At 38.0% G+C, this 24,844-nt stretch overlaps 1 protein-coding gene across 4 annotated transcripts in view; it reads left to right on the forward strand.

Annotated features, from left to right (window-relative positions):
* Positions 1-24,091, forward strand: part of STK38L (serine/threonine kinase 38 like) — a 79,812-nt gene extending 55,721 nt beyond the window's left edge. For 3 of the 4 annotated variants that reach the window (XM_022577827.3, XM_089920403.1, XM_089920402.1), the window contains 12 exons: positions 2,549-2,600; positions 7,818-7,940; positions 8,203-8,286; positions 14,394-14,517; positions 16,045-16,199; positions 16,805-16,907; positions 17,088-17,149; positions 18,889-19,006; positions 19,439-19,562; positions 20,773-20,868; positions 22,858-22,949; positions 23,056-24,091. In XM_022577827.3, coding sequence (XP_022433535.1) covers positions 2,549-2,600; positions 7,818-7,940; positions 8,203-8,286; positions 14,394-14,517; positions 16,045-16,199; positions 16,805-16,907; positions 17,088-17,149; positions 18,889-19,006; positions 19,439-19,562; positions 20,773-20,868; positions 22,858-22,949; positions 23,056-23,183 — 1,261 coding nt within the window. In that variant the 3' untranslated portion in view covers positions 23,184-24,091. Of the gene's footprint in view, positions 1-2,548; positions 2,601-7,817; positions 7,941-8,202; positions 8,287-14,393; positions 14,518-16,044; positions 16,200-16,804; positions 16,908-17,087; positions 17,150-18,888; positions 19,007-19,438; positions 19,563-20,772; positions 20,869-22,769; positions 22,950-23,055 lie in introns of those variants that run through there. The other variant, XM_089920404.1, reaches the window with a different exon arrangement.
* Positions 24,092-24,844: the final 753 nt, after the last annotated feature.

Below are 24,844 nucleotides of genomic sequence, written 5' to 3' on the forward strand. Positions count from 1 at the left end.
AATGAAACTTAAGTAACTATTCGGAAGTCAACTTAGAGTAAGGAAATATAAAAGAGAGCTAAGAAACGTGGAGAATAGTGAGGAGAACAAACGTATCTTTGATCAAATTTCCTAAAGGAAGAGAGGAAAGAGAACTAAGAGATTGCCATCAGCAGAAATTCCAAAAGATTCGACTTAGGCAGAAGGAAAGTGATCGCATTCAGAAGATCTAAATGTAAATATGTGGCTAAATCTCAGCCAAAATTGACTGTGTAAGAAAAATCAACAATAATGATAATGTCACATGTATTAAAAAAAAAAGTATTTTCCTGCAGTAGACTGTCAGTCAAGAGGGAAGTAAGTGGAATTAAATTGTTCTTAGAGATCAGTGTGTCTCTAAGGATAGGGATACAACACAGAAAGGGGTAAAGATTGGTTAATTTAGGGCTTTGACAAATTAAGTGTACATGTAATTTCTAGGGTAGCCACTAAAAGAATAAAAATAGAGTTTGTAACTTTCAAACTAATAGAAGGAAAGAAAATGGATGGGGGAAAAATAAGTTCAGAAGAAGCCAAGGGAAAAAGGAAAACTGAAATACCAAAAGGCAGGCACAAGTAGAAACCACACCATAAGTTAGAAATAAATCCAAACATGTAAGAAATTATACTAATTGTAAATGTAATGGAAGTCTCTGGAAGTGAGCAGATCATCAAGGGAGACTGAATAAAGTAAAAGAGAACCAAGGAAGGAAAGACCTGTATTTTTCGACAGTCACTCAAGTTATTCATCAGAATTTTAAAGGTTCATTGTCTTTTATTGCTGAAACCTTAAAATAATTCAGTTTTGCTCTCTGTTCCCAAACAAAGGAAAATAGGAATAAAAGTATCTACTGTTATTAAAAAAAAAAGCATGGTGGTGCCATGGAAGTCAAATTAAATAGTCAGCTATTTTCTAGAAGCTAATACTTTAAGAAACATGTGATGAATTTTTAAGGCTTAATTAACTGGATAAATGCATAAGTCAAATAAAGTACCAATCAGAACAAAGCATAAGGTCATTTTAGAAGGAAAGCTATTTTTTAGAAAGGTACAAGAGAAGTCCTTGGGTCTTCTCATTTAGGTATGGAAATGGATAGAAGTTATTGCATGTCTCCCTAGAAGGAGGGATAATTTACTGAAATATTAGCTTTAGCAAGGATTGAGGAAAGGGGACAGTAGGGATTTGCCAGAAGAATAAAGTTGTTCGTATATTGATAGTCCTCCTGGGTTAATGGTCCTCTTACTCTTTGGATTCTTCCTGCAGAGAAGAAAACTCAAATCATTCAACAAGCAGCTCTGTGGCGCCCGGAGGTGCCTGATGGCAGGCACAGAATCCAGCATTAGGAACTTAGTCCATTGGAAGGGTTGGGCTTGGGTGAATAATGTGTAAAAAAAGATAAAAATCAGTGTGATTAGCATCAGGGTAGGTGCTTATTACTAGAATTGAGAAAGTCAGTGGAGGATATACTTTTAGGTGCTGATTTATGAACAGGCTCTAGGTATTTTTGTTGTGAATTTTCCATAAGAAATAAAAAGGATCTTAACAGTGGTTTAGAAAAGAGCTTATCTTTGGACATATTGTCATAAACAACAAATGCCAAAAGATTTGTATGATGGTTTCAATCCTCAGCCCTTATACCCATTTGGATAAATCCCTGAAAGTTAGTCTTTATCTGAGACGCTCCAAAACTAATTAGGACGAGCTCTCCCAGGTTTATCTTTAGGAAAAAGAGCAATACCATGGAAATAAAATACTAATAGTCACTTGGAAATGAGTTGCAAAATGTGTACCACAGCTATCTCTCTGGTTACTAGTTATTTCATCCATCACCCCCCTCACCCGTAGCTTAAGTAACTTTAAGGGTGCATTTTAAAATATTGAAGAACTGAACTTGGCTATACCTAGAAAAGCAAATGTTCTGGTAGTTAATGGGTTATTTTTTCATGTACGTATATGACTTTCCAATTTTCCAAGAATTAGAATAAAATATACTTAATTGCACTGAACATCTTTCTGTGATTAATTAGGAAAATCAAGTTTAGTGTTTAAGTGAAGCACTTAGACAAGCTCCTTTAGCTAATAAGCGTTAAAACCAAGGTTTGAGCACAGGGATGTCCACCTTAAAAAATTTTACTTTTAGTCACTGTAGTTACCTTTTTATACATCTAGTATAAACTCTGATAAATGTTAATGATTTTGGAGATTTGAACACTAGATAACAGAGTTTTCTGTATCAGAACATGAGTCACCTTTGCTAACGATTCATTTAGGCAGCTTTAGAAGTAAATTATTCATTTGGCTAGTATGAGGCAGCTAATTCTGGACTGTATTTATATTTTGAGAAAGAAATATTTATATGTGCATATATGTTTATAAATATTAGTCACTATTCTTAGTGATTATTTTGATTCAACTTGAAAGATTTTTTTAGCATGGCAAACTGAGTGTAAACTTGAAAAAATAAATGTACATTTCTTAAATGGGAATACTTAGGTACATATTAAAATTTAAATAATTTTTTTTGAAAAGGCAGAAGAAATTAGAAGTGGCTATGGAAGAAGAAGGATTAGCAGATGAAGAGGTATGTAAGCTATAATTACTATGACTCTAGTTAACAGTACTCTCTTATATAATTGAAAGTTGCTAAATCTTAAATGCTCTCACTACAAAAAAAAATAGTTATGTGAGGTAATGGATGTGTTAACTAACTTTATTGTGGTCATCATTTCACACTGTACATTGTGAAATCATCACATTGTAGGGACTTCCCTGGTGGTCCAGTGGTTAGGACACCACACTTCCACTGCAGGGGGTCCGGGTTCGATCCCTGGTCAGGGGAACTAAGATCCCGCAAGCCCAAGCCGAGCGGCATGGCCAAAAAAGAAAAAAACAAAATCATCACATTGTATACCTTGAACTTACACAATGTTACATATCAATTATATCTCAATAAAAGGGGGAAAAACTACTGTATGAAAGCAACCCCAGTGACTTTTTCTTGTAATGGTATCAGATGATTTTATAACTTAGATAATGTGGGTTTCCTATTTGAACGTGGGGTTCTTACTTTGTTGCTGTGATGGAAATCTTTGAAAGGGGGCAGCTTTTTTTTTAATTCCAAGAACATATATATATTCAGTGAATAGTATCTAGTGCGAGGAATAAGAAAAGAGGGCTTCAAGAATAATTGATCAGTTGCCAAATTTCCTTACGTTTTTCCTAAATATTTCTTAAAACCACCCAGTTCACTAGTCTGGTGCCATGAACCCAGTGGTTTAAACTACCGTGTATTTCCCCTGAAGAATCACTGCCCCCAACTGGTCTCTCTTCCTCCATTCTCAGCCACATTCCCACTCCCAGTTTTTCTACACACTTCAACTAGGGTTATCTGTCAAAAACCAGATTTGACCATGTCACTCTTTTGCTTAATACCCTTCACTGGCTCCCAAGTACTCTTGGGATAAGGCTAACTCTTTAACATGGGTGTACAAGGCCCTTTATGATTTGGCCTCTGCTTCCCTGTCTCTAGCCTCATCTTTTGTCACCCTACCGCCAGGCTGACCAACAATGTCAAATTACTTTCATTTCCACCCTCTTGCCTGTGGACCTTTTCCCGTGCTTTATTTTGCTGCTTGGAACTCTTCCTTCCTCCTGCCTGAGTCTCATTATTCTTCAAGACTCTTTCCATCTCACTTTAGGCATCATGTCCACTGGGACAGAACTCTGTTCCTGTCCCTGTGGCAGCCTTAAAATACCATCTTCCCAGAGTAGAAACTCCTTACATCTCCAGGGCTGTCAGAGGGCGAGAATAAATATTTGGTGAATAAATGAACAAATGGACAATGGATCTCTTCCTAAAGAGTTTACAGATTGGAAGGAAAGATTACGTGTGTGTGTAAAAATATATACACATGATAGAATGTGGCAAACTTTGAAAATATGGAGATTTTTTCCCCCTGATTCAGGGGATCAGAAAACGTTTCATGGAAGAAGTAACAATTGATTTGAATCTTAAAGAAATAGGTAGAATTTACATGATCGTTAAGAGGTATGTACAAAATAATGAATATATGAAGACTATTGAACTTTAATAATGAACAACTGTATGAAAGCAGGTGTCCAAGGGCCAAGCAGGTAAACATAAATGAGAAAAGCTGGCCACGCTTGTTTCATAGTGACGTCTTAGGTTATATTCTTTTGATCTAACATACTTTGCATATTCAACTCTTATTTTTTTTTCATTTCCACGAAGAAATAGATTCTTTTTTTGCCTTGTTGTAAAAGATTCCCTCCTCACAGTTTATCTTTTGATAAAGACATACCACTTTTCACTTTACTGAAAGAGAACAAGAGCACCAGCCCGATTATACCTGTCGCCTGGTGACTGGCACCTTGATAGGGACTGACCGGTCCCAGAGCTGCTTGCTGCCCACCCAAGGGGGCTGCACCGTTGGCCCAGTGAGGCCAAGTTCCTATTTTTCAAGAGAAGCTGGAAATCTGGACTTTTGTGAGAACACTCGCTTTTTTAAATATTGGCAAGTCATTAGAGTGATTTAAAGACAACTTGGGGTGGGCTTCCCTGGTGGCGCAGTGGTTGGGAGTCCGCCTGCCGATGTAGGGGACGCGGGTTCGTGCCCCGGGCCGGGAGGATCCCGCATGCCGCGTAGCGGCTGGGCCCGTGAGCCATGGCCGCTGAGCCTGTGCGTCCGGAGCCTGTGCTCCGCAACGGGAGAGGCCACAACAGTGAGAGGCCCGCGTACCACAAAAAACAAACAAACAAACAAAAAACAACTTGGGGGCCCAAATCAAATGCATCTGTGAGTTGAGTACAGCTTGTAGCTTCCGGCTTGTAATCTCTGGTTCACACCAGGAAGTACTAAGTACATCTAGAGCTGTTTTCTTTGTTTCTCCTTAAATAACTTGTAGAAAATGTGAGGTGATTTTACCCCTAAAAATGCTCATTGGCCCATTATAACCATTTATAAAACATCTAAAATTTTTGGTAAAGGTATTTGAATTCCACAAATGCTTCTTGTTAGGCCCCATACTGGGTCCCAGGCTGTCACATTCTGTAAAATAGACATGGTCTCTCAATCTAATGTACAGTATTTTGGAACTATCTTTATGTGGGGTGGGTCTTTTCAAAGTAAAATTGTTTTATAAAAATAAATTCATCCTTAATCCATTCTGTAATAGAAAGTTATTTGTGAAATAATTTGTGAAAACTCAACCATATATATAACGTGGCCTTAAAAAGCATTTATACTGAGATGAAGTTCTTAGCTGACCCCTTTCTTATCTTAAAACTTCTGTGTACACTGTCTTCTACAAAAACTGAGCACCCTACAGATTGAGAGTTTGAAGAACGCCAATTTGAAAAGGAATGGAGAAAAAAAAGAAAATGGCGTACTTCTAGTTTCATCTCACTTAAAATCCCATCGAACATGGAATATTATTTACTCTAATGGAAAACCAAACTGGGCAAGTTTAAGCTGCAAGAGAGCCATGAGATGTTAAGTTTGTCCACAGATTTTTGTTGTTGTCTTTGGAGAGGAAAGAATGTGATTACCTCAAAAATGTTATTTGTTTTTCAAGGTGACTTAATCTACACAGGTTGTGAGCAGATGTATCAGTGATTTTTCATCGATTTTTTTTTTTTTTTTGTAGTTTAATGTGAACTTGTTTCAGCTCTCTCTGGACTACAACACTGACTCTAATATCATGGATAGATTTTTTTTTTTAAAGTACTATAACAATGTTGTAGGTGATTTCCCTTTTTTGTAGGATTATATATTCCATACACTGTGATCTCCCTTTTTGCCATTTAATAGCTGTCCCCCAAACTACATAAACATCATTTACTTACTGCACTACACAACCTATCAAATACTAATAAGCATTATTTTCTTCGGCTGTCTCTCTTGTCTGTCAATTTTGAGCATAATTTATGAAACTGTGTGATGAGGTCATCTTTTCCATTCAGATTAGACAAGTTTCTGAACTACATCCAACTGCACACTGTTTTATAATCCATAAAGTCATAAATTCAGAATGCCTTTCAAAATTCTTATATTTGTTCATTTATGTAATTTTAAAAAGGTCTTGCGCTGTTTTGAAAGATGGTGGTATAGTGCCACCATGTGGCCTTTTTTTATTAGCTATATAGTTGAAAAGCTACTTTTGAGCTCTCCTTTTGTTTTAATAATAATTCATTTTTCAACATTATTATTCAAAAGGCATTTTTAAACAAAGGTGGTCTTCACTGTTTTCACCATTGATGTGACTTTATTTAGCTGTTTAGATATTTAGATTGAAGACATATATCCTAATTTTATCCTCTTAGATTAACTTTGTTAGAGGTATCAGAATTCTGTTGCATTAATGATACATACTTGCATCTTTCTTTCTTTTTTTAAAAAATAAATTAATTTATTTTTGGCTGCGTTGGGTCTTCGTTGCTGTGCGCGGGCTTTCTCTAGTTGCGGCGAGCGAGAGCTACTCTTTGTTGCGGTGCGCAGGCTTCTCATTGCAGTGGCTTCTCTTATTGCGGAGCATGGGCTCTAGGCGTGCGGGCTTCAGTAGTTGTGGCACGTGGGCTCAGTAGTTGTGCCTCAGCGGACTCTAGAGCTTAGGCTCAGTAGTTGTGGCGCACGGGCTTAGCTGCTCCGCGGCATGTGGGATCTTCCTGGACCAGGGCTCGAACCCGTGTTCCTGCATTGTAAGGCGGATTCTTAACCACTGCGCCACCAGGGAAGCCCATGCTTGCATATTTCTAATTAATAGTTCACCTTACCCTTTTGGAAACAGATGTACACAGGGGTAGGAAGGGACTACTCAGTGGTTATATCTTGTACTGCATTTAGGAGCAATGTTTCTGAACAGTTTCAGTCATTTTGACTTATTTTCTCCTCAGACCTGAACCACTGAAAGCTTGCTAGGGTTCAGTTGAAGATGAACCGGGGTTTAATTTTTTCCCTGATTTTGTTCGTTACCCATCTATGTGACCTCTACTAGGAGAGGTAGTTTGACATAATTCTATGTCAAAAAAAGAAAATTTTGTTTGGTGAGGGGAAAAATGAGGTTTAGAACAGTTAAATAAATGCCCATTCCAAGTGTAACCTTCAGGTATTTCATAATGTTTCTTACTAATAGTATTTTTTGTAATCTTTGGAGAATGAATTATGAAATTCTTGACTTGGATATTTTAAAGGATACTTTGTGTAACTATTTTTTTGTTGCAATTTCATATTTTCAAGAAGTTGTGTGACAAGTCTCAAGCACTTTATTAAAAAATCTGCCCAAGAATAAATTCTACCATAAATAAATCTGTATGGAAATACTGCTGTTGTGTTATTTCGGTGTCAGAAGTCTCAGTAGTTGTGACAGAGCAACCTTGGAAATTAGGGAATTGAAGCAAAGTAGATTTCCTGACAGTAAAAAATCAATATCAGAATACTATTAGCATTTCCTAAAGTTTAATTTTTGTTTTTGAATTAATTTAGCATAAAAATGAAAGAATATGTGAACTAGTTAAGATGAAATATTTAATGGAGTCTGCCTCAAGAATAAAGATTTATCAATTGTTAACAATTTTAAAATGTTTTCTTCAGATTATTTTATTTTCAACTTATTCAATTTTATTTTTAATATTCAACTTTGGCAAATAAGTTATAGCACCAGTATATAATATTTAGATACATTACCCTCATTATAATGTATCTCATCTTTTAATACTATAGGCTTCCTTTGAAATAGTCCGATTTTAAAATCATCCTTATTAACTGTCCTTTTTTAATAGAAAAAGTTACGCCGATCACAACATGCTCGCAAGGAAACAGAGTTCTTACGGCTCAAGCGGACCAGACTTGGCTTAGATGACTTTGAGTCTCTGAAAGTTATAGGAAGAGGAGCATTCGGAGAGGTGTGCTTCTTTTTTAAGTCACTGCTGTTGAACATGTGCATCTTAAGATAGTTCAGAATATGTATTAAAATAGCTTAATATGTATTAAAGTAGTATAATATATTAAAATGTGTATTAAAATAGCTTAATTTTAATAGAATTTCTAAAATACCAGCAACAGCAAACTACAACACTGCTTTCTTTAAAGGAGCCTACCTTTCACTCCGAAACAAATAGTAGTGATTGTTTGATGCCATTTGTGATATGAATTTTTACATTCTAGGTTCGGCTGGTCCAGAAGAAAGATACAGGCCATATCTATGCAATGAAGATATTGAGAAAAGCTGATATGCTTGAAAAAGAGCAGGTATGAGCTCTTTAACACACGTAGCCAAAGGGGTGTCCACTGACTAGGTGTTAGAGCAAGTGCTAAAACTGGGACTTTTAGAAAGAAACCTACACATCTTTCTATATAATCTGTAGACTTTTGGTAGCCTGCTTCGTTGTTTCTCAATTCTTATAGTTCAGATTTCTTCCAAATTCATAATCTGATTTACATGTCTAACAAAATACCACAGACTGGATGGCTTAAACAGCAGAAGTTTCTTTTCTCACAGTTCTGGAGGCTGGAAGTCCAAGAGCAAGCAGGGTTTGGTTGCTGGTAAGAGCACTCTTCCTGGCTTGCAGACGGCCGCCTTCTCACCAGGTCCCTACATAGCCTCTCCTTGGTGTGTGCACAGAGAGGAGAGTGACTCTCTGGGGTCTCTTCATACAAGAACACTAGCCCTGCCCCTTACGACCTCACTAACCTTCAGTACCTTCTTAGAGGCCCGTCTCCAAACCCAGTCACACTGGGAGTTAGCACATCACCGTAGGAATTTTCAGGAGGGACAAAACATTCAGTCTGTAACAGAATACCTTCTTCTCTGAATTCAGTGAAAATAAAGGACAGTTCTCAGCTCTCTCAGTCCCTGTCACCTATCAAATAAGCAAACCAGTTTCTTGAGAATTTGCTGATTTTACATATTTCCAAAATCTGTAACCACTCCAATTTTGTACTCCTGGGCTCTCTCCATGTTTCCTGTGACTTGATGCAGTTTATGGGGTGGCCATAAATCTGAAAACATCAATAGTATTATTTCATGCATTCACCTGTATCTCCAGTCTGGGTAGAACTCTAAGTGAATATATGTGCTAGTGAAGGACTCAACAAGGGTACAGAAAGAGATGGCACCTCTCTGTACCTAATGCTTGATTTCAGTCTTTAGTCCCACCTACAGCTTACTTTGTTATTATAGCAGTATGATGTTGATTTTTATTTAAATATGGCCCACTTTAATTTTCACTGCACTGTTTCACTTTATTTCTGTTCCATTTATTCAAGAATTTATTACGTGCCTATGATGTGTCAAATACTATTCTCCGTTCTGGGAGTACAGTGATTAACAGGAGAGACCTGATTCTTGTTCGCTGACAGCCGTGGGGACAGCTATTGGAAATAGTCATTTCTGATGAGGAAGTAGTATGAAGACGGATTTTACAAAAGGATAAAGTGATGCAGATGACCTGGCTCTAGGAGGAAGAATGAGATGAGGGAAGGTTCTCTGAGAAGGGAATATTGATGAAAGACTGAATAATTAGAAAGTATGAGATCTAAGGATCTGGTAGAACAAAGATCCAGGGTGCAAATGCAGAGGCCTTGTGGCAAGAATAATCTTGGCCTGCAGAGACGGCAAGAAGCCACTGTGGCTGAATTCAGTGAGGGGAAGAGTGGTTGGAGATGAAGGGGAAGAGGGAGGCAGGGACCAGATCACACAAAGCTTTGCAGGCCATGTGGGTCTTACTCCAAATGCAGTGGGAAGACATGTTCTGCTTAAACAGAGAAGCGTCATGTCTGATGGATATTTTACGAAGATGAATCAGTCCCCTTGCTTGCTGGAAGGACAAACAAGAGTTGAAGCAGGGAGAACCCTTGAGAGACTGTGTAGCGATTCCAGCCGACTGTGGCTTATACAACAGCAAAGAGGAAAAAAGTCAAATAGATTAAGTATATGTTTCCATGGAAGAGCCAGCAGGATTTTCTGTGACATACTCTATGTTGGGGGGGTGAGAGGAGAAGTAAGGGTAGTGAAAAGGGAGGGAGGAATCAAGGATAATACCTAGAGTTTTACTTGGGAATGGGATGCCTGATGGTGTCAGTTTCTAATGTAGGAAAGACTGAGGAAGGAACAGGTTTGGTGACACTGGGAATCAAGTGTTCTCTTTGTGGCATATTAAGTTTGAGCTCCCTGTTGGATATCCAAGTAGAGATAATTATGTTGACAGTTGGCTAGAATATGGGGAGAAGTTTGACTAGAAATATAATTTAGGGACTTCCCCAGTGGCACAGTGGTTAAGAATCCGCCTGCCAATGCAGGGGACATGGGTTCGAGCCCTGGTCCAGGAAGATGCCACATGCCACGAAGCAGCTAAGCCCAAGCGCCACAACTACTGAGCCTGCGCTCTAGAGCCCACGAGCCACAACTACTGAAGCCCGTGAGCCTAGAGTCCGTGCTCCGCAACAAGAGAAGCCGCCTCAGTGAGAAGCCCGCGCACTGCAATGAAGAGTAGCCCCTGCTCACCGCAACTAGAGGAAGCCTGCGCACAGCAACGAAGACCCAACGCAGCCAAAAATAAATAGATGAATAAATTTTTAAAAAAGAAATATAATTTAGAAGCAATCAATAGATTGATAGTATTTAAAGTAATGGGACAGATGACATTGCCTAGGGAACAAATATAGCGAAGACAAGAGGGCCTGGATCCAAGCCCTTAGGGAACACTAGGCAGAGGAGAATCCAGGAAAGGAGACTAAGAGGGGACATCTGCTCAGTTAAGGGAGACCCTAGGAGAACATGGTGTTACGGGAGCCAGCAGAAGAAGGCGTTCAAAGGAGAAGGTGAATGGTCAAATAGGTTGAAGGCTGCTAAGAGAGGGGGCAAGAGGAAGACAGGCCACTGGGTGTCACTGTTGGAGATTCTGAATAACTTGGGAAGGACAGCTCCAGTGGATTGGAGTGCCTAAGTGGAATAGTGGGAAAGAAAATGGGAAGCAAGAAGTGGAGAACGCGAGTGTAGATAAGTCTTTCACGTAGAGCAGAACAAAGAACAGTTTGGTAAAGAATGTTGGGGTTTTTTTTGTTGTTGTTAAGGCACTGCTGATTGGAAGAATCCATTAGGGAGAGAAAAATTGAAGATGCAGGAGAGAGAAGGCAGATAATTACGGGAGTACACAGGATGACAGAGAAGTAGATCTTTGATAGGAGCTGGGACATTACGACAGGGAGGAAAAGCAGAGAAAGTAGGAACAAACGCAGGGTGGTTGATCTGGCGTGTAAAGTGCCAGGTTCCTCCTGAGTGCAAATAAGGGAGGTCATCAGCAGGAGGAAAGGAGGGGTAGGTAGCTTGCTGGAGGTGTAAGCGGAGAGAAGTTGTGAAACAGTCACAGCTATTGACTTGGAGTGTGGGAAAGCAGACTTGCAGTTGAATGTCCCTTGAGATTTTCAACCATGAACGTAAAGTGAAACTTGGTATCGTTGGGTGACTTTTCTCTGGTAATACTTAGTTGCTCTGGGGCAGGTACAGAATAGGCAAAAATTTGGGCCTAACTAGGGTTGGTATTTTGCCAGGCAAATACAACAGAGGGAGAGGAGGACAAGGGAGTTGAAGCTGTTTGCAAAAGAGTAATGGAACCAAGGCCGGGTAGAGAAAGAAATGAGGTTCTGAGGAGAGTAACAGAGAAAAAGTGGTGTAGGGTCCATGGAATGGAGATTGAAGTACAAGAATAAGACACCTGGGAGGATAAAAGGTGGGGATCAGAAACAGAGTTCCTTAAAGTGGAGATTTTAGAGGGAGGGCAGTTATTGGTTATGAAAAGGACAAGAAGATTACCATGGGTGGCTGAGGCGCAGCGGAGGAAAAGATCACTGGAGGTGAGGGAGAATGCAGGAGCTGTGCAGATGGGGTATTTGGTGGTTCGTCCTTATGGATCTTGAAATTCACCCATGACTAGAAAGGATGGAAAGGAAGCTGGTGAGCCATGAGCTGAAGTCATGAATGACTGAGGGGGTTGACCAGGAGGAAGGAAGACAGCCACGGCGCCTGACAGCATGCCCGCAGAGGAGCTGGGCATGAGGAAAGTGTCACAGTGGTTCAGAAGCAGCTAGGATGAGCAGGAAACCAAGAAACACGAGAGAGAAAGCAGGTCATTCCTGACAACTCACTCTGCAGGAAGACGGGACTCTCCGTGGACAGCCTGATTTCAGTTAGGATGAGAAGGTGACAGGAACAGAGATGAGGTGACAGGGGTTCTGTTGAACACAGGCTGATTCCAGGGGGAAGCGGTTCGGAAGACAAGGAAGGTCGAGATACTGAGCTGTGTTAGAGAATTGCAGACAATGATGGGAATAAGTGTCTGTGTCAAGATGTTGGTCCTCAGAGATGAGGACATAAACAGGAATCTTCTAACTAAGCCATATGGGATTAGTCCTGGGCCGGGTTTTAGAGGAAGAACAAAAGGCAGCAGTTAGTCCCAGCTGTCTTTAGTTACTGGCCACGCGTGGCTACTGGGCACTTCAGTGTAGCTAGTCTGAATTGAGATGTGCTGTGAATGGAAAATGCTCAGCAAATTTTGAAGATTTGGTGCAAAAAAAAAAAAAGGAGTGTAAAATATCTCAATTTTTATATTGATTATATACTGAAATTACAACATTTTAGATATATGGGTGTTACAGAAACTATATTGTTAAAAATAATTTCACCCATTTCTTTTTGTGTGGCTACTAGAAAACTTAAAATGATGTACGTGGCTTACATTTATTTCTGTTGGACAGCCCTGGTCTAGAATATTTTGCAGGAGAATCTCGCTGGAGTCCAACATCAAGTCTGTTTTGCACTTTGGGGTTGTTTTTTCCCCTATATAAATTAATCTGCTTTTGTCACCATTGAATTTCATTTTAGAAAACCTTTTCCCCACTCAATTCTAATATGTCATTATTTTAAGTTTTTATCACATTTACTTGAATGCTAACCACTCTGCAAAATTAAGTAGCAACTTTTCTCCCCACTATTGTGGTACTGGATTACTGTGCATGATACTTCCTATACTTTAGAAACATAGGCTCATTTTTGAAAACATATCCTGTAATCTGGCTTTAAGATACTTAAAAATAATCAAGCCAAGTTTATCCTGACAACCACAGAGGCAACACCAAAAGTTTGTTTTTCCTTTACCGTCTTAAAATGCTTTGTAAAGGGCAATAGGTAAGAATTTTGGTATCATTTTTCACTTTATGAAACAGGTCCAGAGAGATTTTAAGGTTTTTGATGCCAGAAAACAAGTTTTTAGATTTTTTTTTTTTTTTTTTGCGTTACGTGGGCCTCTCACTGCTGTGGCCTCTCCCGTTGCGGAGCACTGGCTCCGGACGCGCAGGCTCAGCGGCCATGGCTCACGGGCCCAGCCGCTCCACGGCATGTGGGATCTTCCTGGACCGGGGCACGAACCCGTGTCCCCTGCATTGGCAGGCGGACTCTCAACCACTGCGCCACCAGGGAAGCCCACGTTTTTAGTTTTTAACGTTTATTCTTGTGCTTTGATTTTGATCTCAGAGCATTTACTGTATCAGATCATAATACAATAATCCCAGATAATTTAAGCAGATCATGTTTTGTTGTCATGAAAAGGTTTACAAAATCTGTGTTCTTGTGTGCTTTAGGTCAGAGTTCATAATGATGCACAATGAAAATAGCAAACGCATAAGATCAAATCCTATCGTTAATTAATCTTTGAAGAAAGAATGTATAACTATATCAGTGGAAAAGCATCTGAAAGTTGATTATACCAACCCCACAAATCACTCATTTATAAAATTTTTCAGTCTATTGTTCATATAATAGTAGCTCTAGTAATTATGTGTCTGACAAAAGTAAGTAGCAAAATCCCAAAAAGTTATATAATAATTTGCTGTAGATGTTTATAAATATTATAAAAGTCCATTATAACAAAATGATATAAAATTATTATAAATGTTTCTCCTTCTTAAAAAAACAACCTAATGGTTAAAGACCAAGTCAGTCCCTTTTTTGGACTAGTAAGAGTTAAAAATAGTTTGCTAAGGACCCACACTTTGTCATATCCATCTATAGGGCATTGCTTACTACTTTTAACTTCTAAGTCAGACCCTAAATTTACATGACAAAGCCAAGATCCTTGGCTAGGTGGAGATTCTGGTTAGAAAAATTTTAGACTAATCATTTTTCTACTTCAAAGGCCTCAGCTTCCCCTTGTGATCCCACGTTTTCAGGCCTAAAGATATCAGCTAAAATAAACTATTTCCTGAGCTTCTCCAAATTTACTGAGAATATGATAATTGTTAAGAAGTAAGCTTGGAAAATATGTAATGTGTTACAATTATTTTTTCAAAATACATTCTTCCAGGTGGCCCATATCCGAGCAGAAAGAGATATTTTAGTAGAAGCAGATGGTGCCTGGGTGGTGAAGATGTTTTACAGTTTTCAAGATAAGAGGAACCTTTATCTAATCATGGAATTTCTCCCTGGAGGTAAAAGCAAACAATAGCAATGACAGACTGACACAAGCACATTGTTATATGTAATTACAATTTTTTTATTAGATTTACTTTTTTATCCCTAGCTCTGAGGTTTTACACAGTCAGTCATGATTTTCTAATAGCTCCTCCCACAATAATGCTAATTTGGACCACAAATCAGATTATTTTGAAGAAATGATAAAGTTGGCACATTTTGAATATTATCATTCTGTGTTTACTGTATATAATTATTTAGATCTTTACAAGTCTGGAGTTAAGAACAAGTCACTAAACAAGAAGACAAACAACCCAGTGGGCAAATGGTAGGCAGTGTACACAAGAAAACTCTGGTTAGTCCACAAATAGATAGGAAAATGTTCAACTTCACCCATATTCAGGGAAATGCAAATTAAAACAAGAATGAGATTCCATTTCACACTCATCTGATTAGTAAAAACACTGAAAGTCTGATGGGGCTGTGGGAAATGGGCCTCTCACCTGTGCGAAGGAATCTCTGACCCTTACAGAGAGCAGTTCAGAGATACCAGTAAAGTTGAAAATGCACGTGCGCAAGAGGCCTGTAAAAGGATGCTCATTGCAGCAGTGTCATAATAGTGAAAAACTAGACACAAGGTTAATGTCCATCAGTAGAAGAATCGATAAATAAAATGTGGCATAATTGTGTGATGAAATGTTTTACAGTAGTGAAAAGTCAGGAGCTCTATTTCAACAGTAGGATCTCAGAAACAAAGCAGAATAATAAGGCAAGCTGTGGAATTATGTACAGTTGATATTACTTATGTAATTTTTAAAAACATACAAAAGACGGTAAATTCATAGATTAATATATATGTATATGAAAACATACTTCAAAAATAAGCTGGAAGAATGCACACCAAACCAAATCCATGATAATGGCTACTCAGCAAAAAGGGAAAGGGGACTAGAATGGGAATGGAGGACAAAGAGCCTGCATGGTATTTTTTTTTTTTAAGACTTGAAGCATCATGAAAAAATATCAACAATTGTCAATTCTGAGTTGTAAATTCACCAGTGTTTATTCTTTGCCCCTTGTAAAAGAGCAAGATTTCTTGAAAACAAAAAAATGTCTAGAAGTGACCCTCTTGGTGGGATGATGACCTATTTTTGTTGGCCCAGAGAGTACTGAGTGTTTTTGAAACCTGAATTTGAAAGAATATATCCCACTTCCAGGTGTGCTTACACTGATTCATTCTCACATTTTGACATATTTTCCTCAGCCACTTATTCTGGATGTTGAGTGGTAGATATTACTTCTTTATCACCTCTGCTCTGATTTGATTTCACATACTTTCTACCTTAAAACCATTAAATGTCATGAAACTTTTCCTTATGCAGTGACACTTTTTTTATTGGGCCCTAGAGATGGTAGGAGGTACACTGGGTAGATCATAAAGTGCAAAAATTAGGCATATGCTGTATATTACAAAGAAATCTTTTATAAGGCATTCCCCTTTTTGAGGCATTTCTAACACATGGTACTTATTCTCATTTAATTAGGTGACATGATGACATTGCTAATGAAGAAAGATACTTTGACGGAAGAGGAAACACAGTTCTACATTTCAGAGACTGTTCTGGCAATAGATGCGATCCACCAGTTGGGTTTCATCCATCGGGACATTAAACCAGACAACCTCTTATTGGATGCCAAGGCATGTGAATAAAGTGAATTATTAGGTTGCTGGTTATTTTATGAAGTAATAGAGGTGATTTTGTGATTGGAAATGGGCAACTGCAATTTATATTATTGCTAACCTACATTATTTCATAGACTGATATGGTAGGAGAGAGCTGTGAAGTGAAATGACATCAAGGGGAAACTGGCTGTCTTTTGATCATCTTCCATTTTCCACTCCTTAAAATAATCATCATCAAATATTGATAATTTTACGTTTCACCTGTATGAATTCTAAGCTAAGAATTTTTATGATTGCATTTAGAAGAGTTTGTGGGGTTTTTTGGGTTTTTTTTTTTGCGGTACGCGGGCCTCTCACTGTTGTGGCCTCTCCTGTTGCGGAGCACAGGCTCCGGACGCGCAGGCTCAGCGACCATGGCTCACGGGCCCAGCCCCTCCGTGGCATGTGGGATCTTCCCGGACCGGGGCACGAACCCGTGCCCCCTGCATCGGCAGGTGGACTCTCAACCACTGCGCCACCAGGGAAGCCCATTTAGAAGAGTTTTTAATGAGGCTTTTGTCTCTAAGTTAATAAAACCTATTGATTTTACTAGGTTTTGTCTTTCTTCTTTTTTTCCTTAGGGTCACGTAAAATTATCTGATTTTGGTTTGTGCACGGGATTAAAGAAGGCTCATAGGACTGAATTCTACAGAAATCTTACACACAACCCACCAAGTGACTTCTGTAAGTTTGATTTTGGGGGGTTAAAGTAGTACAGCTGGTTTAATGCAGGACTGTTGAGAACTGAAGCTTCTCTCCTTCTCCTCACCCCTTAAACCAACGTATTTTCAATGGATATGTGTGAATTTGTTTTCTGGTAAGAGTTTTTCCCTCGTAATTACAATTCTGTCTTGTTGAAATTAGCATTCCAGAACATGAACTCAAAGAGGAAAGCAGAAACATGGAAGAAGAACAGGAGACAACTGGTGAGTTGAAGGCAGAAGTTTGTGCCCTGGTCCTAAAATCTCACTTGGTATTTGCTTGGTAATTTGGAGCTTCACAATGATTAGTTCTTACTTCATAGCAATGATAGAGCTTGTTCCGGGATCATAGAGTTTTCTTAGTTTCTCTGTAACATTTCCCTGCCTGTAAAGGAAAATGCTGATTTTTACTTTATGATTTCACTTCAGAATATTTTACCAAGCATATCTATAATTAGTTAATCTGTCTGTTTACGAGTACTGGCATTCTCTATAAAACTCACCGAGATGAGTGTAAATTGTAGTAAATGCCGTATGATTTTCATGTTTCCATTTTCCCTACCTGTCCTGATGCAACAGATGTCAGTCAGCATAAGTAAGGTTATTGTGTGCTTCTAAGAACTTCATAGAGAAAGTAAACAGAAAGTTTGGCATGTTAACAGTGTTACAATAAAATAGATAAAATAAAATTGGAAAGCAGACTTTACTGCAGATAAACTTAGTGACTGCTTTAATGTGGAACGACACTGTCTATTTTTAACCCCACAGGATTCCTCCTCCATTACTCAGCAAGTATTAGAATCATTTGCCCCTTTTCCTCTTTCCCTTTATCCTCTTAACTAGGTCCATGAACATTGTCAAGGTTAGGAATGTGCCTTTTGACTTTAATTTCCTAACTTCTTGTACAACGGCCTGGTACATATCGACACTCTGTAAATATTTGTTTAATTCAACCAAGTGATGAAGAGAAACTCATTCAGCAGTCCCTCAGGAAGGTAAATAGACTGAAAGGCAAGAGTCTGATACCCTCTCAAAGCAAATAAAATGACCTCACTCTCTCATTAGCCCAAGTAAACTTTTTGTGCTTGTAAAACATTTTGGTGTTTTTATAAGTTTTTAAAAATGTTTTGAGCTATGCATTAATGACAGAATCTTCCTTCTACTTTTAAATGTGTCACTTTTAGATCAGATTTTACAATTGAGAAAAGAATTGTAGTATTTCCTACTTTTAAAGGGAAAAATGAATACTGCCTAAGGCTATGGTGGGAATTCTGTACCCCCTGATTACAGAATATTCACACTGATTACTCATGTGTAGGTTTTATTATTCTTGTGACCATCATGACTTACATCAGTGTTTCCCAGTGAAGAAACAGAGGGGACTCTTGGTATTTGGGGCAGGAAATTCTTTTAGAACCTGTATCCCCTGCCCACTCTATGCCAATCATAAACTGCATTGCTTTCTAATGGATAAGCAGTGCCCTGGAAATGAGTTTATAATGAACATACGTGACGTTTTTATAGTAGGCTGTAATTTACAAACACATTCCTTTGCTTGTTTCATCCTCGTATCCACTCTGTTAGGGCAGGTATTATTACTCCAATTTTATGTGAGCAGAAGCTGAGGCTCAGAAAGGTTGAATAACTTGCCTGAGAGCACATTACTAGTGAGTGGGGAAGCCAGGCTTACTGGGCACAAGCTTTTTATTCTTTTTGGAATGGATTTAGGGCTAAATACATAAATAACGTTGTTGAGCTCTTTGGGGGACAGAAGTCATGTCTTAAATAACAAATTATCTGACTCAGTGCCTATCACCAAGCCTTATACATGATAAACACGCAAAACAAGTATTAAATGAAAAATTAACTTCTGTATATATTGGTTTTTCCAGTAGTGAGCCATACTTGGATCTTTAAAAAAATATATATTGAGAACACTGATTTGACAAGCTGTTCCTTTGCAGGCATATTCCACAGTGGGGACACCAGATTACATTGCTCCAGAAGTGTTCATGCAGACTGGGTACAACAAATTGTGTGACTGGTGGTCTTTGGGAGTAATTATGTATGAAATGCTAATAGGTATGTTTTATCATTCATTTATGTACATACCATATAAATTTCCTTGAGTGCCACTGATGAACATATTGTAGATATTATGGGCTGAAACATCTGAACTCTTTAAACTGATTTCTGACATCCGCCAATTTTAAATACACACTGATAAATATCAGTGAGCTCTCCAGGGATCTTCTGTCAGGAAGGGGGCATTTAACTGGAACGCCCGTGTATCAAAATTGTGTCTGCATGGCCTTTTAGGTAAAAGAGGGGCAATGCTTTAAATCCTTTATTTTATTGACTTTATTAGCAATTTTATTATAAATGGCTGAATGGTGGTATTTTTTATCGTTAAGCAGAGCACCCAGGGCTATTTTGTTTTCTGTGACACGCATATAATAGGTGTAGCATATTTGATCACAAAAGCTCATGAAACTTGTTTTCTCTGATACGTAGGATATCCACCTTTCTGCTCTGAAACACCTCAAGAAACATATAGGAAGGTGATGAACTGGAAAGAAACTCTGGTATTTCCTCCAGAGGTGCCTATATCTGAAAAAGCCAAGGACTTAATTCTTAGGTTAGTAGTTAAATCCCTAGAAGAGTTTGTGGTATCTTAAAACTTCACAGGGACCTAAAAGACTAAATTGCCTGTTTCAGCTTTGTGGGAGGAAAAAGACTATCACTGATCTATACAGTCAAAGGCATCAGTAAAGAAAAGGTGTTTTTTAAAAATGAAGACTCTTAAAAGGAATTATGCAGGAAAAAAAGTCAGAGTTAAGAAGAGGGAAGAGGCCTTGTATTATTTCAAAGGTCACTCCTGTTAAAATACAATGACCTGGGCTTCCCTGGTGGCGCAGTGGTTGAGAGTCCGCCTGCCGATGCAGGGGACACGGGTTCGTGCCCCGGTGTGGGAAGATCCCACATGCCACGGAGCGGCTGGGCCCGTGAGCCATGGCCGCTGAACCTGAGCATCCGGAGCCTGTGCTCCGCAACGGGAGAGGCCACAACAGTGAGAGGCCCGCGTACCGCAAAAAAAAAAAAAAAAAAAAAAAAATACAATGACCTTATCCCTATTCCCTAAAGAGAAAGGGAAAATAAATTCTTAGTAGCAGTTTATATCACAAAAGTCTCTATATGAAACCTTTTCTAAGCACAAGATTCCATTCTGTTTCTCAACTAAGATGAAGTGTTTAGGCTCTGTTGTAAATGGCTGGAAGGAATATAAATTGGGCAACCCATGGGAACAGCCAGTTGGCAGCATATTATACAAAATCTTCAACTGTCTATGACCTTTGACCCAGCAATGCTACTTCTAGGAATTTCGCATATGCAGATAATGAGATGTGTGTAAAGATTTAGGTACAGTATGTTATCTTGATATTGTTTTTAGTAATGAAAAATTGAAAACCTTCTAAATGTTCAACAATAGTGAACTGGCTAAATAAATTGTAGTGTTTCCATGTGTAAATTTTAGAAAATGAAGTTATAGAAAAATATTTAATGACTTTGAGAAATGTTCTAAGTGAAAAAACAGTCCTAAAATGGTAACTACTTATTAACACAATATTTTTTAAATTATATTAAAAGACTAGAAGGAAATGGCTTCAGTGTTTATAGTAGTTATGTCTGAGTAGTGCAATTATAGATGATTTCTATTTTTTTCCCACATCTCCCACAATAGAGTTAACTTCAGTAAACAGAAAAAAAGATGAAATGTTTGAAATCATGCAAATAGACTACTTTAGATGTAATCTGCATATGATAATTTCTCTATCTCCGTTTTCCAGGTTTTGTATTGATTCTGAAAATAGAATTGGGAATAGTGGAGTAGAAGAAATAAAAAGTCATCCTTTTTTTGAAGGTGTAGATTGGGGGCACATCAGGTATGTTTATAGGCTTTGAGTGGGAGAGGTCTGAGTAAAAACTTTTCTACTAGATTTGGTGATTAATTTTTCTTTGATTCTGCTAGATTAAATACAAGAAGTAGCACTGTGATAATGTGATAAATCAGTGTTCTCTGGATTATCTAAATGAGTGAGACTATAGTGGCTATAGCTAAATGACTCATTTTATCTAATGTCCACTTTAAGGAAAAAGCACATATTGTGCCCCTGTTTAGATTTTGATATTCAGAGTTACGTGACGGAGACTGTTCGCACAACAAAGATATAATTACATTTGACTCTATAACCCATCATTTTTGTCCTCTAATTAATATACCATACTGTGTCTCCTTCATTAATTTGTAAGAATATACAGTCCCTCTTTTGAACATTGTGGGGAAAGTTAAATAATGCAAGTAACTTTTAAGAATTTGCTTACGGTTGTTCATTGTGAGCATTGGCCTTTATTCAGTCTGTGGCCAAACCACCTTCAGTGGCTCTGGTCTATTCCTCGGACAGCAACAGTTTAGAAACAAGTCTGATCGTGCCGTTTTCTTCCTTCTCTTTGCACTTAGAATAAAACTAAGGATCCTTAACTGCTTTTCAGGATCGTAGGATGTGGCTCTTGCTTCATCTGTACAAACTGCATCTTGTATGGTCTTTCCCACTTCTCCCACCCCCAGGGTTTTGTCATTTGCTCTTCACTCTGACGAAAATGCTCTTCACCTCCCTGCCCCTCCCTGCCCTTGCCCTGCCTAGCCAGCCCCTTTTCACCTTCAAGACAGTCTATGTGTCCCTTCACTGGAGATCTTCACTGGAGCTTCTATGATATGCTAGGCACTCTACCTGATTATAGCCAATTTGGGGGGATCATTTATTGTATGTCCAGCACTGTTCTAAGTGCTTTAGATGCATTTCTCATCTTATCCTCATAATAAACCTGTCACAGAGAAGTAATTTGCCTGCAGTGCCTCAGCTAGTGAATGATCTAGCTAGAACTGCTAACTAGAACTAGACCCAGGCAGTTTGATTCTAGAGTCCTGACTCTTACTTGCTACACTGTATTATACTGTCTATACAACACCTCATTGAGCAGAACTATGATTCCCCCCTGTTACAGTTGGAAGGATGCTTAGAGACTTACCAGTCCGGTCTCCTGGTTTTATATTAGGGAACAGTCACAGTACCTAAGGTCATCCTGCTAAGTAATGACAAGAGATTAGATCTCAGGGCACCAGGGTCTATGCTTCTTTACACTAAACTAATGTAAATTTATTAAGTTAGTACATTAAGTATAAATAGGTTAGAATAATTCTGGGGAAAATATATACATGCTCTTACATAATTCTGTAAACTTATCACCTAATAGATCCAATAAGTACTTGTAAAAAAATAGAAGCAATAAAAATTGATAAATTCTTTTAACTATTTTTAGCATGATAAGAAGGCATTTTCATGACTTAGTATTTTTTTGAACCTAATGTCCCTGATTCCCTTAACATTTATATGACTGAGAAGTGTTTGGATTCAGATTTCATCACAAATGTGTAGTCCCTTCACTCTTTGAGCCCCTTATTTTCCTAAATGACTTGATTTACGGATCCTCTACTAGAAGAATTCTATTCCTGAATTAATTAGGTAGGATCCAGTCCCCACAATATCTAGGGTACTTTATATAATGATAAAGTTCTTTAAATAAAATCTTTTCTGCTTTCCCTTTCATTAACTCTTATTTTTCCTCTTTAAAAAGACAGCATGAGAAAGTCTTGGTACAAAGAAATAAAAATTCCAAGTAAATGATAATATTTTAATAAAAAAATTATACTCATATATGAAATCCACTTAACTACAGATATTTTCAAATCCATAATAAATTTCCTTGGTTCTTCTAATATCTATAGAACAGCATGCAGAATTTGCAGGCAGGATTATGTTTTGGAAAACTGAGTTCAAGAAAACTTACCATGGTTACTCAATACCTTTTTATAGGGAAAGGCCAGCAGCGATCCCTATAGAAATCAAAAGCATTGATGATACATCAAATTTTGATGACTTTCCTGAATCCGATATTTTACAACCAGGTAGGACAATCTACAACACAATTAACACTATTAAAAGTCTCTGAAGATGATGACGTTTTCATTAATGCAATTCCTTTGCTCTTCGTTAACTTTTCTATCTTCCTAGTGCCAAACACCACAGAACCGGACTACAAATCCAAAGACTGGGTTTTTCTCAATTATACCTATAAAAGGTTTGAAGGGTTGACTCAGCGTGGCTCTATCCCCACCTACATGAAAGCTGGGAAATTATGAATGAAGATCACATTCGCTCACAACCCAGAGAACTCAGGTAGCTGCATCACCAGGCTTGCTTGGCGTAGATAACAGTACACTGAAATACTCCCGAAGATGGTGGTGCTTCTGACTACAAGAGGAAATTCTACAGGATTAGGATTTCTAAGACTACTACAGGAATTGGTTGGCAGTGCCAGCTGGCTTTTTTTTTTTTAATATTTTATTATTTTTGTTAACTTTATTATATGAAGGTACTGGAATAAAAGAAATGTACATCCCTTTCTAACTGCACTGCCTACATGCGTATTAAGGTCCATTCTGCCTGTGTGTGCTGTGGCTTTGTACTGTAACACCTCTAATCAATTCAGGAGCAACATATGTCATTTAAAGCAACATAGGCTCACCTGTAGGTAACACTGCAGTATTGCTGTTTTACTGCAAACCTTATGGGTCTAGATAATCAATAAAAGCCATTAGAACACTTGCCCTATTGGTTTGGACATGTATAGAATATATATGAAGACAAATTCCCTAATGGTTTTAAGACATTTTAAAAAGGAAATACACTGGTTATTTAAAAAATAGAATTTATCATCATGTTATTGCACAAACTCCACAGTAGGGAGTGACAAGTTTATAATAAGGAGGAAGTTTTAACACCTTCACTCAAGCACTCCACTAATATATTTACTTTGCATTCAGAAATACTGATGACCTTTATATATGTAGTCTGTATACTCATAGGGAGATGTACTGTATTATATAAAATGTAAAGTTGCTTTTCTTGTGACAAGAGGACTTCTTTTTTAACAAGAGGACATGGCATTATTTTAATTTGATTATGGTGAGTTGAATTTAAGAAATGACCATGAGGGCTGCTTGTAGAGAACTAGTGTATTTTTATTAAACTATTTTTTTAAACGTCAGACTTCTGATCATGTAAATGGACTTGTAGAGAACAAAGAGCTATTTACTTTGGTTTTCTAGAAAGTTGTTACATATCATGGCTGGTTAACTTTTCTTTCTTTTGATGAAAATTTTTCCTTTGATAGTACTTGTATTATTGTGCCATTATTTTCTTATACTCCAAATGTACCAAAGATCCTGAACAGAGTGGATGTTCACAACTGAGGAGAATTTTACTGTCCTGTGGGAATGCTGTCTTCAGATCTTTGATAGAGGCCAGCTCATTCAAGGGCAATATTGTTCATGTTTAGCTACATCACTGTGGCTAATGTAAATGGAATTAAGGAAGTAAATGAAGGCCGGTGGGTTGTGATTAGAGAATAGGCGTGATGATGTCAGCAGCAAATTCTTTGGGTATTTCCCTAAGAATGGAATAGTCTTTTCTAGCTCAACATTTTAATTTTAAAATGACTCTCTGAGGTTTTGGTTTCATCAGTAGTAGTGGAGAAGTAATACTTTATCAAAGAATGGCCTAATGTTTGTCTTAACTGTTAACTGGTGGAATTTTTTTAGATACAACAGTTATCACTATTACAAATGATCTGTGATCAGAATCTAAAATGATAATTTATTTGTACGGATGTTCTTCTTAGTGGGGAAGAATTGCATAGGATCATTATGCAAATCTACAAAAGACTTTATAAATGTTGCTGCTTGCTGGGGAACTCCACAGTGTTTTAATAAGGTCATTCTAGTTTTTTTTCCTGCCCTGT

Source organism: Delphinapterus leucas, chromosome 11, assembly GCF_059928025.1.
Source record: "Delphinapterus leucas isolate spDelLeu-1000000601 "Yukka" chromosome 11, BTC_Dleu_Yukka2, whole genome shotgun sequence".
Lineage (NCBI taxonomy): Eukaryota > Metazoa > Chordata > Mammalia > Artiodactyla > Monodontidae > Delphinapterus > Delphinapterus leucas.